General features: G+C 50.4%; 1 protein-coding gene across 4 annotated transcripts in view; it reads left to right on the top strand.

The window, feature by feature from the left end:
- Positions 1-14,048, top strand: part of SHISAL1 (shisa like 1) — an 82,328-nt gene extending 68,280 nt beyond the window's left edge. For 3 of the 4 annotated variants that reach the window (XM_027595302.1, XM_027595299.1, XM_027595303.1), the window contains exon 5: positions 698-742. In XM_027595302.1, the coding sequence (XP_027451103.1) occupies positions 698-716 (19 nt within the window). In that variant the 3' untranslated portion in view covers positions 717-742. Of the gene's footprint in view, positions 1-697; positions 743-8,261 lie in introns of those variants that run through there. The other variant, XM_027595300.2, reaches the window with a different exon arrangement.
- Positions 14,049-14,710: the final 662 nt, after the last annotated feature.

A 14,710-nucleotide genomic window follows, 5' to 3' on the forward strand; every position in this document is an offset into this window, starting at 1 on the left:
TAAAAAATAGTGAAGTCAATACCATGTTCCCACTGTGAAACAGCGTTATCAAGAGGCCCTCCGCATGCCCCGCCCCCCCTCCTCACGCATGCACACACGGTGCCGCCAGCCTGGATTTCGTGCCTGCCATCCCCACACATCTCCCTCTGGGCAGTGACTGGAGCAGATTTTGCTCTCCAGAGAAAGGGCTCTGGGGAAATACAGGGGCTAGCCTGGTCGTGGGGCCCAGAAGCAGGGATAGCCTCGTGGAGGCCTTGGCCAAGGTCAGGAGTGATGCTGCCTGCCCTCCGAGAAAGGGGACCCTCATTTCCACATCAGCCTGGAAGAGTGAAGACAAGGGAGCAGGGATGTTGCTGCTGGCGCCATGTCTCAGAAGGGCCACCGGAGGCAGGGAGGACCAAGCTGGGAATGATGGAAGAGATTTGACCCACATTATAAAAGTTTTCCAACTAACTGAACAGTTGAAAGGGCAATGGGCTACGAGGTAGTGAGTTCCCTGTCCCTGGGGGAAGCCAAGCAAAGTCTAGACAACCACGTGGACTTCCTCTGCAAGCTTCCTCTGACTTTCCTCTTCCTTTGGCCCCTGGGGCTTCCTCTGTCTCAGCATTTTCCTACCTGATGTCACCATCTACCCCTTCATATGGGGTCCCCAAGGCCAGAGTCTGAATCATCTACTCCATGCTTCCCCCCCATCTAGGTTCCCGGGGCTGAGATAAAGCAGAAAACAGCACCAGGTAAGCCCTGCTCTCATGGAACAGACGGGGTGGTGGGAAGACAGAGAGCCCTCAAATGAAGGAGACAGCACATCAGTCCTTGAGGAGCATGGTAGTGAGCAGTAAGCAGGGCCTTGGGGGGTGCAGGGGGGTCAGGAAGGCCTCCCTAAAGAGCCATCTGCACCAAGACCTGAAGTTGCTGAGAAAATGAGCCGTGCACAGATGTCTAGCTAGAGGGAACATCAAGTGCAAAGGCCCTGAGGCAGGAGCACCCAGGCATGTTGGAGGAACCAAAAAGATGCCCATGTGACTGGAGAGGAAGACAAAGGTGCATGACAGGAGGCCATGTCAGAAAAGTATGAGGGGGCAGCATGGAGAGTCACCAGAGCTTTGGTAATAAAAAGCCATTAGAGAGTTTCAGACAGAGAAGATTTAATATATATATTGAAAATATACAAAAAACACAGGGAACTCTGGCTTCTGTGTTGAGAGTACACTGTAGGGAGGCAAGGACAGAGAAATCAGTTAAGGGTGTTGAAATCCTCGAGGACTGTGGCTTAGACCATGGCAGCGATGTTGGAAGTGGTGAGACTCTGTGTGTATTTTGAGTAGATGAGATTGGCTGATGGGTCGGACCTGGGCATGAGACCAAAGGAGTCAAGGACAGCTACCATTCTTTTGACCTGAGCTACTGGAAGGATGGAGCTGCCATCAGCTGAGAGGGGGACTGAGGAGGAGCGGGTTTAGAAGGTAACATAGGAGTTTGGTTTGGGATGTGTCAAGAATGACACCTGCTAGGCACGTGAGGGGAATATCCAGGAGGTGGTTGGATGTTCAAGACTACAGTTCAGGGAAGAGTCCTCAGCATGTAGATGGGATTAAAGTCACAAACCCCAATGACAGCTGGGACAGAGATGGGAGAATGGGAGGTGTGTGAGCATGGCGTGTTGGGACAGCCGACAGACTGCCCTCCTGGACAGCTGCTTAGGCCTTTCTGATATCTGCATCCTTCACGTATGGGGAGCTGTTAATTTTGAACCCAGTGCCCTACAGATGGACATTCCATTGATCCTAAGCTCCACTATTGCATATGAATGAGCTTGTGCATACTTTGCCCTTGTGTGCATATTTGGAGGATAAATTTTAAGTGGAATTGCTGGGCCAGAGGGCACGTGCATCTGTAACTTTGCTGCACAAACTGCCTCCCAGAAATGACCTTGATGTCCCTCCTACCAAGAGTGAAGCAGAGGTTCTCTGCCCATCCCCCTGCCATCATCCAGCAGACACATGAGCGCTCAACCTTCTTGATCTTTGCCAGTGTGGATGCCAGGAAGGATGTGGATGTGTCCTGTTATTTGTGCTCCAGAATACTGTCTCATTATGGCTTTAATTTGCATTGCTCGTATTATAGACTTTGGATTTGCGATTTGACAGTTTTTCTTCTTGGTAATTGGTCTGTTTAGATTCTATCCTCCTGGATCCTTTGGGTAATTTCTGTTTTGTTGGAAATTCATTCATTTTGTTGAGGTTTTCTGATTTAGTTGGACGGAGTTGAGTGGGTAGGCTCCCTTGCTCTTCTCTCATTATTTGTCTGGTCACTTCATTTTACCGAGCACCTGCTGTGCGTCCAGCATCATTATTGGCCCTGGGGATATGGTTGTGCACCAAAACCAATGAAAAGTGCTACTTTTATGTACACATATTTTTTTAAAATATGTATGTAAAATCTGTGGACTGTTAGAGTGCTGTAAGTGCTAGAGAGAAAAACAGTATGAGAACAGGGAAAGAGTTTGAGAAAGAGTGCAACTTGATACAATAGTCACAGAGGGACTCAGGCACAGGTGACTTGAAGGCAATGAGGGAAGAATCATGTGATTATCTGAGAAGAAATGGGTGCAGGTGGTGTGTTAGTCTGAATCCTACAGAAACACAGAACCAATGGACAGATGTAAGTAGATATTGATACACTGTAGATACCGATACAGACATGCTGCAGATACAGACATGCTGTAGATATAGACACACTGCAGATATAGACTCACTGTAGATATAGACACGCTGCAGATATAGACACGCTGTAGATATAGACTCGCTGCAGATACAGACATGCTGCAGATATAGACACAATGCAGATACAGACTCGCTGCAGATACAGACTCGCTGCAGATACAGACACGCTGCAGATACAGACTTGCTGTAGATACAGACATGCTGCAGATACAGACATGCTGCAGATATAGACTCGCTGCAGATATAGACACGCTGCAGATATAGACACGCTGCAGATATAGACTCGGTGCAGATATAGACACGCTGCAGATATAGACACGCTGCAGACAAAGACTCGCTGCAGATACAGACACGCTGCAGATACAGACTCGCTGCAGATATAGACTCGCTGCAGATATAGACACGCTGCAGGTATAGACTCGCTGCAGATATAGACTCGCTGCAGATATACTCGCTACAGATATAGACACGCTGCAGATATAGACACGCTGCAGATATAGATACACTGTATAGATATTGACACCCTGTAGATATAGGTATAAGTGTATAAAGAGATTTACTACAAGGAATTGGCTCATGCAGTCTTGGAGGCTGAGCAGTCCCACAATCTGTAGCTGGCAGGCTGGAGACCCAGGAGAGCTGATGGTGTGAGTGCCAGTATGGGTCCAAGTCTGAAGGCAAGAGAGACCGAGGTCCCAGTTGGAAGACAGCCAGGCAAAGAAGGACTTCTCCCCCGTCAGTCAGTGTGTTCTATTCGCGCTTTCAGTAGACTGGGAAGGGCTGTCTGCTTACACAGTCTGCCGACTCAAATGTGAGTCTCTCCCAGAAACACCATCCCAGACACATTCAGAATCATATTTGACCAGATATCTGGCCCCACCCCACTGGCCCAGTCAAGCTGACCCGTAAAAGGAGCCACCAGGGATGGAGTGGAGTGAATAAAAGAGAGAAGACAGGGAGTTGATCAGAGAAGATGGAGAGGAAGCTTTTGGCTTCCACTCTGATGGGACGAGGGCCATTGAGGGTTTTGAGCTGAGCAGTGACATAATCTGACTCAGGTTTTCATAGGATCCCTCTGGCTGCCAAGGAAGCCCCTGCAGGAACCATGTGGGCTGAGCCTGTGGTGGGAGAAGGGGGTACAGGAAGCAGCTAATGGATCGGAGTGGACTTTGAGAGGAAGAGGGGGCCAGAGATAGCCCTGGGGCTCTAATGCAAGCAACCGGAAGGATGGACTTGAATTTAGTGAGGTCAGGACGATCGTGGAAAGGTTGACTGGGGAAGAAGATCCAGGTTTTAGTTCTGAGAAGGTTAAGTTTGAGAGGTGTGGCAAATCTCCAGTTGCTGATGTCAGGTGGACAGTGTGGAGATAATGTGAGAGCTTGAGGCCAGAGAGTCATCAGCATATAGAGTGAGCCCCTGCAAGGAGAGGAGTTCCTCAGGAGTGAGTGGAGGTGGAGAGGAGAGGAAATGGGAAGATGGGGAGGGACCCGGGGAGGAGCCTGAGAAGGTTCCAGAGAAGCAGGAGGAGAACCAGGAAAGGGTCCGGTGTGTCCCAGAGGCAGGAGGAGTGACCCCTGGGTCAGCGCTGCCCAGGGGGCAAGTAAGAAAAGATCTGAGAATTGACCACTGGATTTAACAACACAGAGGACTTTGGTGACCTTGACCAGGGCAAATTCTGCAGAATAGCGAGGGCAAAAGCCTGTCTGGAGGGAAGAAGGGACAGTGGAGGAGTAGAAATGGAAAACAGAAGTATAGGTAATTGCCACGTGGCCACTTCCTCTTTCCACCTCCAGATTCACCAACAGCTAACGTTTCAGTGTTTTTCAGAGAACCCGAAATTGGGTTTATTTATTCCTTCCTTCATTTTTAACTTCATTTCAGTTTTATCAGTTGCTTTCCTGTGCTTTCCTTGAATTTATTTGGCCTTTTCTAACTTTTTGAGTTGGATAATTCATGTTCTGTTTATTAATTATCAATATTTAAAGCTGTAAATTTTTCTCTGAGCATTACCTGAGCATCCCACAGGTTCTGAGATATGGTATTTTTATTTTTATTATTATCTACCTATTCTGAAATTTTCATTTCTTGGCTCTCTGAGTCACGAGTTATTTTAGAGTTTTTAGATTTCTTGGTGGTAGAGTTTTGTTTTGTGGTTTTCCTTATAAATATTTTCAAATTCTAGTGTATTGTGATCAGAGAATGTTATCTGATTTTTAAATTTTGGAATTTACTTTCTTTGTGGACTGATAGTCACTTTCTGTGTGTTCTTTTCCAAAAACATTCGAATAGAAGGTAGATTCTGTTTAATGCACAAACACATGCATGCACACACATGCATACACACACACCACACATGCAGACATGCATGCACCCATGCACCACACGCTCACACGCACACACATACATGCACACGTGTACATGCACACATGCACATACATGCACATGCACACATACACGCATGCACACACATACATACACACGCACGCGTACACACACTATGTTATTAATTAGGTATTTGGCCTCCTGTCTTTTTAATTATGCTTTTGTCAACTTAATCTGTAATGCAGAGGCTATGTTATTTGGTGCATAGACATTCATTATTTTGAGATCCTCGTGGTGACTCTCAGCCTGATCCCTGCACAGATCCTTTCTTTTTCTCATTCAATATTTCTTGCCCCAACTTCAGCTTTATCTAATATTCAGATCAAGACCCCTGGTTTCTCTTGGTTTGCATTTGTTTGTTATGTTTCTGCCCATCCTTTAATTTTTTTTTAATTGTAGTAAAACACATAACATAAAATTTACCACCGTAACCATTTGAAGTGTGTGGGTCAGCGATACTAAATACATTGACGTTGTTGAACAGTCGTCCCCTGGGGCATTTTCATCATCCGTCCATCCTTTTATGTGAAACCTGTGTGACTCATTCTACCTTCAGTAGATCTTGTTTGTAATCTGGTCTGAGTGTTTTGTTTTTTTTTAAGCCAGTGTGTATAGCTCATTAACATTTACTTACATGGCAAATACATTTGGTGTTACTTTTGTCATGGTTTGTGATATGCTTTCTGCTTTTATAGCTTTTGTGGGGGTTGTCAATTTCCGCCATATGGTCTCTGTTATCTTTGTTTTATTTTTTGTGTATATGTCTTCTGACAATTTGCAAAGCTGTGTTTTTGATCCTGTGGTTAGCTTTATAATTCTACTGTGATATGATACCCTTAATTCTCTTTTGCTTTAGACGGTGTTTTTCTCCTCACATATGAAGAATGTCCAAATTAGAATATATTTCTATTTTCCTTCCCCTTCTCTCCCTTCCACCAAATGATTTTAGTTGATTATATTTTATGATATTTTCCCTGTTTACTGTTGTGCCTCTAATTTTACTTAAACCTCTGAACAATTCTTGAGATGCCTAAATATAAGTGATGGAGACATAGTTTACATAAATTCCCTCCCCGCTTCTCACCTCTACCCTGCCATCTATTGTTATTTACCCCAGTTCTCTGTTTTCTCTTTCATTCTTGCCTATAATAGTCCCAATCCTTGGATTTGTTTCAGATGGTCCTACAGTTCAATAGATTCTCTCTGTTGGTGCCCTTGCCACACTCACCCCGTTTGGCCTTGGTTATCCCAAGTGTGTCCTCTAGTAATTTATATAAGAAGGACTCAAGCAAACTATATTTCAAAAATAGATTCAAAAAGTGTTTCTGTTGATGTTAAACTTGAAAGATGGTCCATCTGGGTTTTAACTTCTTGGTTCATTCATTCATTCAGCAAATATTTATGAAGCTATATTCCAGATCCTGGCTATGTTACTGTTCCGGACCCTGGCAATACAGATGTGAACATGACACACAGACACTTTGGCCCTCTTGTAGCTTACTTTCTAGGTGGGGGAGACAAACAATAAATTAGACCAGTAAGTAAAATCTGTGGTGTGCTGAATAGAGATGGATGCTATGGAGAAAGATAAAGCAGGTGGTGGGGGGAATCATTGGACCTGGCTTTGTTCTGGAAAGCAGCAGAGAAGGTTCTCTAGAATCCAACCCTTAGCCCATGCACGTGTTCCTGCTGATGTAGAGCAGGGAGGTTGGCTCTGCTTCTTGGACTCTCACCTGCTCTGGAAAGATGTGCTGTGCTGGCTTTGTCAGAGCCCCTCCCTCAACTTCCCCCTGCCCCCCGCCCCCTTCCTAACTTGCACTGGAGCTTGGCCGAAGATGGTTTATCAGTTAAGAGCTATAATCAGGTGCAAGTAGCAGAAGTCCAGCTGCAGTGATATGGAGGGGAGAAGTCAGGGGCCACCACCAGAACCCGGTTTCTCCCTGCTTTCCACTTCACCTACATTAGTGAGTGTCCCTTCTTCTCATGGTCTTATCTGGATTCATATCCCCTTCCCAAGGGACTTCCACTTACACAGGACTGGGTTGTGGGATCACCCCATCTGCAAGGAAGTCTGGAAAGGTAAGTATTTGTGACTGAGCAGTTGCCCTTATAAATGGATATAGGTCAGGGGATTCACACTGCCATCTGGACTCGCTAGTCAAAGCTGTAAGTGCCCCATGGGCCAGTGTTTACCCTCCTGACACTGCCCATTGGTGTCCTGGCCCATCCCTGTGCCAGGAGCACCCTGGTTTCCTCTCCATGGCTTTGTAGGATACGGTCACATCCAGTGATATGATTCCAAGACTCATAATGGTTTTTACTATAATTATGAATGGTATCTGTATCTGCTCTTAATATTTTCTAGGTTTTTAAAAATTTTTATTTATTTCTTTGAGAGAGAGAATGAGCACGAGCATGCATGAGTGGGGAGGTGGGGAAGGGGCAGAGGGAAAGGGACAAGCAGACTCCCTGCTGAGCACAGAGCTGTAGTGGGGCTCAATCCCAGGACTGTGAGATCATGACCTGAGCCGAAGTCAGACACTTAACTGACTGAGCCACCCAGGCGCCCCAATATTTTCTAGTTTTTTTATAGCAAGGTGACCATATAGTTTATCATCCAAATGAAAACACTTACTAACATGAAAGGGGAACAATATTAAAAATTATGTCAAAACAACAGGTGTTAACTGGGATGACCTAAACTAAGACACCTAATCACTCTGGTAACTGTTGAGACAGATGAACACTGTTGGTTTTATAAGTTAATCTGCTTATCTCTAGGATTAAAGATCATAACTCTGTATCTACACTCTGTTCTAATAATTAGCCTGTTGATTCTCTTGGATTTTCTGTGCACATTATCTGCCATTAATTGTAATTCAGGTTCTTCTATTCCACTCCTAAGATGCTATGCTTTTTTTTTTTTTCTTGTCTTATTACATGGGCCATGGGTGCTGGTACTGACTGGAGCCACAGTGGCGGCAGGCTTGCTTGTCTGGCTTCCAGTCTTAACGTCAAATATTTCTCAGTATTCCAGAAGTCATGCACTCAGAGAAAACCTGGCTTCTCTGGGCAATGACGCCCAACAGAAATGTCCTCAGTGAATCCCCACGGAGGAGACACCGTGTGATATTTTCTTTCCTTCTGCTTCCCCAGAAAGCCCTTTTGCCGTGCCTCAGGATGGGGGAGGTGAGACCCGAAGCACCTGGCACAGCCTCCAAGAAGAACAACTTCCACAGAGACCCCAGGGAGAGCCGAGGTGGCTGCGGCGGTGGCAGAGGAGGAAATGCCACCTGTACCCACAAGCCCCTTCCATGGACTTCTAATATTAGGAGCAAACTCAGGGGTGGGGGCCAGGGATCTTAAGGGAGGGGTTCTTGAGCCACCTGTCCGCAAGCAATAGTCCCATTCTGGGCTGGTGGCTTCTGAGAGGTGACGCCATTGTGGACTCAGGATGACCAGCACAAAATTGCTCCGGCTAATTCAAGCCACAGGGATTAGGCCTGTGCATCGTACCTGTGGGCCCCTTGCCTCCTGTCCCTCCAGCTGTGGCCTGTGGGCCTATCTGTGTCACAATACTGAATGTGAGTGTGTGTGTGTGGGTGTGTGTGGGTGTGGGTGTGGGTGTGTGTGGGGGGGTGTGGGTGGATGTGATTTGGGTGTTCTTTTTGTGTGTTTGTTTGGTCGGTTTCTATTGGAGTCCCCCCCGAGTCCTTTAATGGGCACAGGCCACCAGTGGCGGGGGCCCTGGTCAGCGTCCCCGTTCAAACTTCTGGCTGTGGCTGGCAGCCGTGAACCCACTAGAGTCAGTGAGCATGAGGCATTGCCCCGCTGCGTCTGAGGGCCCTGGGGATTTGAAGATGTTAGTGAGGGTTGGTTCTTATGGAATTTGTTCCTATAACAATGTAATAATAGGGGATGATGCATCTTGGGCCATCCACAGAACAGGCACTGGGCTGCGTGCCTTCATGCACTCTCCCTCTCACTGGGAGAGGGGTGTGGTGAGCCCCCTGCAGAAATGGCTCTGAGAAGGGAAGTTGCCAGGGTCACACAGCCACGAGGAAACCAGCCCTTCTGTTTGATCGTAGGGGTGTAGGAACCCAAAGTCCACACTCCCCATCCCAGGGGACCCCTCAGCACAATCCCTGGGACATCTCCCCACTAGTTTCTCAGTGGACTGACTGTTGCCCCAAGTTCTCCACCATCACTGCCCTGAAACCCTCATCCACACAACAAATTCTGGTTGAGCACCTGCTGTGTGTCAGGCCCCAGGCTGGGCAGTGACAGGGACTGGCCATGAGTCAGGCAGGCCTGATCCCTGCCCTGGAGGGGGGCTGCCATCTGGTGGGATAGACAGACACACAGATCTGTGCTGAACACGGTGATGAGGACTGTGGAAGCCCCAGGGGAAGTTTCCAGAAACCATTCCTCTTTAGACTTCCACGTAAACCCGGATGCCTATAACATCTGTCACCAGAGCTCCCCCCACCCACCCACACTGCTTGCCCAAGGTGCACACACGGAAGGTCATTGCCTGGGAAAGGATCACATAAATCCCCAAGGACCACACTGCCAGTGTAGACACATTCATTCCACTGGTGTTGGTGATAACCGGATCTCCCCCAGCTTTTAGCGTGGTGGACACGGCTCAGCAAACTTGTGTCCCTCTGATGGCGTGTCCTCACTCAGCCAGACCCAGTGCTCTTGCACACACACTGTCTGCGCTCCAGACACAGCAGGGAGCGGGCAGGCCCCAGCTCCTGGTGCTGGCTGGCTAGGTGGGGAGAGAGGACAGGGGAGAAGTGAATCGTGAATAAGGACGGGGCGCGCTGGGCCGAGAATTCAGTCAGAACAATCTGTTAGTGAGGGGCTTGTCAAGGCTGGGTGGTCTGGGAATGCCTTTCTGAGCGGGTGATGTTTAAGCCCAGGTCTGAATGATAAGCAGCAGCCAGCCACGGGCATTAGACACAGGGGAAGAGCATCCAGCACAAAGACCCTCAGGCAGTAGCATGCCTGATGGTTTCAAAGAACCAAAGAAATCCAGGATGGCTGGGACGCAGAGGGAGGGCAGAAGGGGTTGAGGGTGAGGGAGTCCAGGCTCTGTAAGGCCTCACAGACACAACACCTTGTCCTTTGATAAAGCATTTTCCAGGCAACCTGGCTCTCCATCCCCTCAACAGCTCCATAAGGAAAGGACTCTCCTCATTTCGTGGACTAGGAACCTGAGACTCAGATGGGTCCGGTGACCCGCCCCAGTTCACCAGGCAGGCTGTGGCAGACCAGACCCACGGTTTCCATGCATCTCCCCGGACAGGGGTGCCCAAGCGTGTGGCTTGGCAGAGGCAAAGTGGGAAAACTTTACTTTGGGGTCTTGAGTATGGAGGGGCATGTCTTCCTTTCCCTGGACACTGTGGGGAGCCCTGGAAAGGGGCACAGCTGCCCTCCGGCCCAGGGGGATCAACCCTCACCTGAATCCAATGTGCAGAGCCTCGGGAATCAGGGGAGCCCGAGGTTTGGGGAGGGGGCACAAGACCTGGATTGTGACATCAGCTCTGCACTAAGAGTGATGTGAGCCCGGGCCAGTCCTGTGCCTTCTCCGCCCTCAGTTTCCCCCTCGGTGAGAGGAAGGAGTCAGACCAGGTATTAGGGGGCTGGCATCTCTGGCTTCCTGTGGTCCAGGGTGACGCTCACACAGCTGATCCCACAGGGGGTGCTTCTTCTGGTGGGAAGGAGCTGGTTGCCTTGCCTCCCTGGCCGGACTGCCTGAGCCGGAGGCTACTCTCACTTAGACCAGCCTGGGCCAGGACCCACCTGATTGGCAGCCCCGAGAATTACAACTTGCAGGCCTCTGGCCCCTGCCAGCAATCTTCTCGGGAGTGACTGATAACCCCGTGGGGCTTGGGACAGAATATTCTGTTGGAATTGGAGGCTTCCCACGTGTAGCTCAGAAGACATCACAGACGCAGCCGGCCAGTGCGGGACAGAGTATGCGGAGGGCAGAGGCCCTTCCTCGCTCCTCTCCGAGCCTGTTTGCCACCTGTCAGGGGGCAGGGGGTGCGTGGGAAGGAGGGAACAATGGTCACTGGCTCTCTCCGTGGCTGAGGGGTGAGACGGGGCGCCGGTTGTGAGCGCCCCGAGTGGAGGGCAGCCGCAGGGAAGGCACTTGTGCGCAGGGCCGTCCCTCCCAACGTCCAGGGCTCCTCAAAACCCTGCAGGAGCCCGGCTTGCCCCAGCAAAATCCTGTCCCCCCCTACTGTGGCAGGCCACCATGCCAATCGGTAGAGTGTCCCCGAGAATAAGACACAGGGTAGTGACAAGTTCAAGTAGAGATTTCCAGAGTTAGTGTTTTTTAGTGACTCCCAAACCCGGTTTTTCAAGCTGCCTATGTTTACTTTCTACTGCAAGCTTCTGGCTATCACCACGTAATTTGTAACAATAAAATAATCATAGTACAAAAAGAAAAATAAAAAGCAGAGAAAGAAGAAGACAACATACCTTACCGAGGAGTTTGTACCCGACGCCGGTCTGTGTCCTGACTTCCATTTGTAAGGACCTCTTCCTACTGGGAACGGTGCATCATGGACAAGCAGCTGACGCTTTTCCTCTCGCCGGTGTATGGTGTGATCCGTGTGTTTTGGAACCGATTCAGAACCAATACCAGGTAGCATCCTCAGGCCCTCTGCCCTCACCTTTACCTCTGAAGTCGCCCTGAGCCTCAGGCAGGAGCAGCCTGCTCCTGCAGACGGGCCCGGAGCTGCCAGGGGCCAGGGGGCCGTCTGACGCTGACCAGGACCAGTATGAAACAGGCCTTAATTGAAAACACACGCACGTGCACCCCCACATGCATAGGGACACGCATGCACACACGCACACGTAGACACGTGCACATGCAGGTGGACCCTCTTGCGGTCTCAGATACTTTAGAAAAATAGGCAGGCCGCTAACGAGGGTGGGTGGTCCTTCCCTTCATTGTCCAAAACACCATTCAGGTGTGGCCCCGAGGCTGGAAAGAAGGGCTTGGGGGGTGGGGGCATCAGGGACATGGTGAGGAGTGGGGCCGAGAGACGCTTCCTGGCTCACCATCAAATCCAAGGCTCTCTCTAGAGCATTTCAGTCACAGCGAGGCTGTGGGTGTGGCCGTGCCTGGCACCGTCTCCCACGCAGACCCCCAGACCCTCCGCCGTCCCTCCAGCCCAGGCCCCATCCGCCAGCCCAGCTGACATCTTGCCCACCGTGTCCACTAGAGTCTAGTAGATCCCTCAACAATCCAAATTCATGTGACAGCCCCAAGGGGAGTTATTGGGGGCATTTCTTGTCAGTGTCGAGGGGCAGCCGTGTCATCACAGAGAGACGTCTATGCCTCCCCACCCCCGTCGTCTGCTATGGGAACCTGAGGTTGGAATAATAGAGGTGACTTTCAGGAATTCTTGACCTTGCCGCTTACCTGGTGAGTATCAGATGGTGTCTGCCTGGTCCCCACAAACCAGCTGTAAGGTCAGAGGGCAGCCAGCCCCCGAGTGAGTGGTGACACCGTGCTCACTGCCACCTGCAACCCCCAGAGCCCATCACCAGACCAGGCTGCGGCGATGCCCTTTACCCTCCAGAACATAAAGACCACACACCTGCTGTGTGACTGACACCCCACGAGGGTCCCAGCCTGCCTTGCAGCACACACAGCCCTAGACGGCAGTCAAGGGAATGGATACAACCTTGGGGTCTGTGGCCTGAAAGACAGATGTTGAAGTTGAGCGGTCAGGCGAGAGAGAGAGAGAAGAGCCTAGAAAATCCATTCGCTCATGCATGCATTCCTTCATCTGTTCAACGAATATTTATCCAGCTCTGAACCCAGCACGCATCTGGGCGTGGTTCCTGCCAAACACAGAGATGTCAGGGAACATGCGTGTGTCCATGGGAGAGGCTGGGATCCCCTGAGAAGTGACTAGTTGTGCCTAACAGTTAGGAACGCCCAGATCCCCAAAGCAAACAGGCAACACCTACCTATACCCTCCGTGAGAGTGGCCTTGGAGGTGGCATTGTCCCCACCCAAGTTCCCAGGACCCTGCCAGATGGTGCTAGAGAGATGCCTGCTGAGTGAGCCACTTTGACCCTTAGTCACACTGTACCAAAAACTCCTATCTTTACATCAAAACCCTGATATGTTTGCCCTTGACAGGGTGACATTCAGGGCTGCGGCAGGGCCCACCCCCCAGAGGCATCATTCACAACGCGGTCACGGAAATGGTCATGGGTTCCCAGGAACAGCATTTCTGTGGACCGCATCGGGAACAGCAACCCCCAGGTTTGTGCAGTGAGGTGCCCTGTGAATTGCCCTACACCATCCAACAAAATACGCAGGAGCCCATGGAAGTCAGACGAACCTGGGTGTGGGTGAAATTCTGGGGCACGTGGTTGCAAGTCGCAGCTGGCACTGCCACCGGGGGCATCCAGTGGGACCAAACTGGTGACCTGAGAGAATGTCTTCTTGGAGCCTCGCCTGGGTTCTCACGTGTGTTCTTTCTGTTTCTCCCCACTTCTGTATGTTCAAGCTGATGGGATGCGTCACAATCAGATCGGCAAGCAGTCAGTCTGGGTCAGGTGTAATAACTGAGTGGGACGCCGAGGGGGAGGGGCTCAGTCGCCTAAACAAGCCAGGACCCGCCCCCCCAGGCAGGTGCGTCCACGCCAGGGTCGGCCACGCTAGGGCACACAGGTGAGGGTCGGACAGGGCGGCTCCTCTCTCCTGCACACCCCGACTTCCGTGAGCAGGCACAGGGTCTCCCTGAGAGCTGATAACCGGGAAAACCAAAAACCAACAATATTCCTGATAATAATAATGTAATAATAATAATAATGTATTTTACACTGCGCTACGCTGCTTTTGTCTTTATATACAGTAGTTTTTATAAAGATGTCCTTAGGTTTTAATAAAGGAGTGTCATGTCAACTGTTCCCAGTGTTAAAACGTGCTTTAACGTTTCCAAATGCACTCGTGGGAACCGGCCTTCGTGATTATTCCGTTCTCGGCCCGGGAGGCTGAGCTGAGGAGCTGTCTAGGGTGGCACTAGGGGTCCAGCCCCAAGGGCAGATGGAGATGCCAGACGGGGACCACCTCCCAAGGGGCAAGAGCAGGTGGGAAAGGAGACAGAGCCATCCGGTCCCCTGGGTGGTGGCTGGAGCTGTGAGCACAAAGGATGGGCTGGGGACAGTTGCTGCACATTGTTATCTCCTTGAACCCTGTGCCTGAGCTGGCAGGTGGATTCCCATCCCTGGCTCAGAAGGTGGCCCTAGATGACCGAGTGCCATCCTGTGGGTTCTCGGAGGAGGGCCGGACCCCTGCTCTCCAGGAGGGAGAGACACCCTTATTGGGCAAAGGGGGGTCTTGTGCCTCCCATACCTGCCACCCACGGGGGCCACGTCGGACCCTCTTTCCGCACGGGTCTCAACTCCACGAACGATTTGGCCAGAGCAGTGTTGCCCATGAGGGCTGGCGCTGTATCCAGTTCCATTCAAAGCTCCAGCCTCAAATACCATTCGGAGTTTTGCCTCCGAACCCCCCAGGCTGGAGTCCCATCCTAGGGCCTAGAGGGCGGAGACCAGACTCAGCG

The sequence above is a fragment of the Zalophus californianus genome, chromosome 9, assembly GCF_009762305.2.
Source record: "Zalophus californianus isolate mZalCal1 chromosome 9, mZalCal1.pri.v2, whole genome shotgun sequence".
Classification (NCBI taxonomy): Eukaryota; Metazoa; Chordata; class Mammalia; order Carnivora; family Otariidae; genus Zalophus; species Zalophus californianus.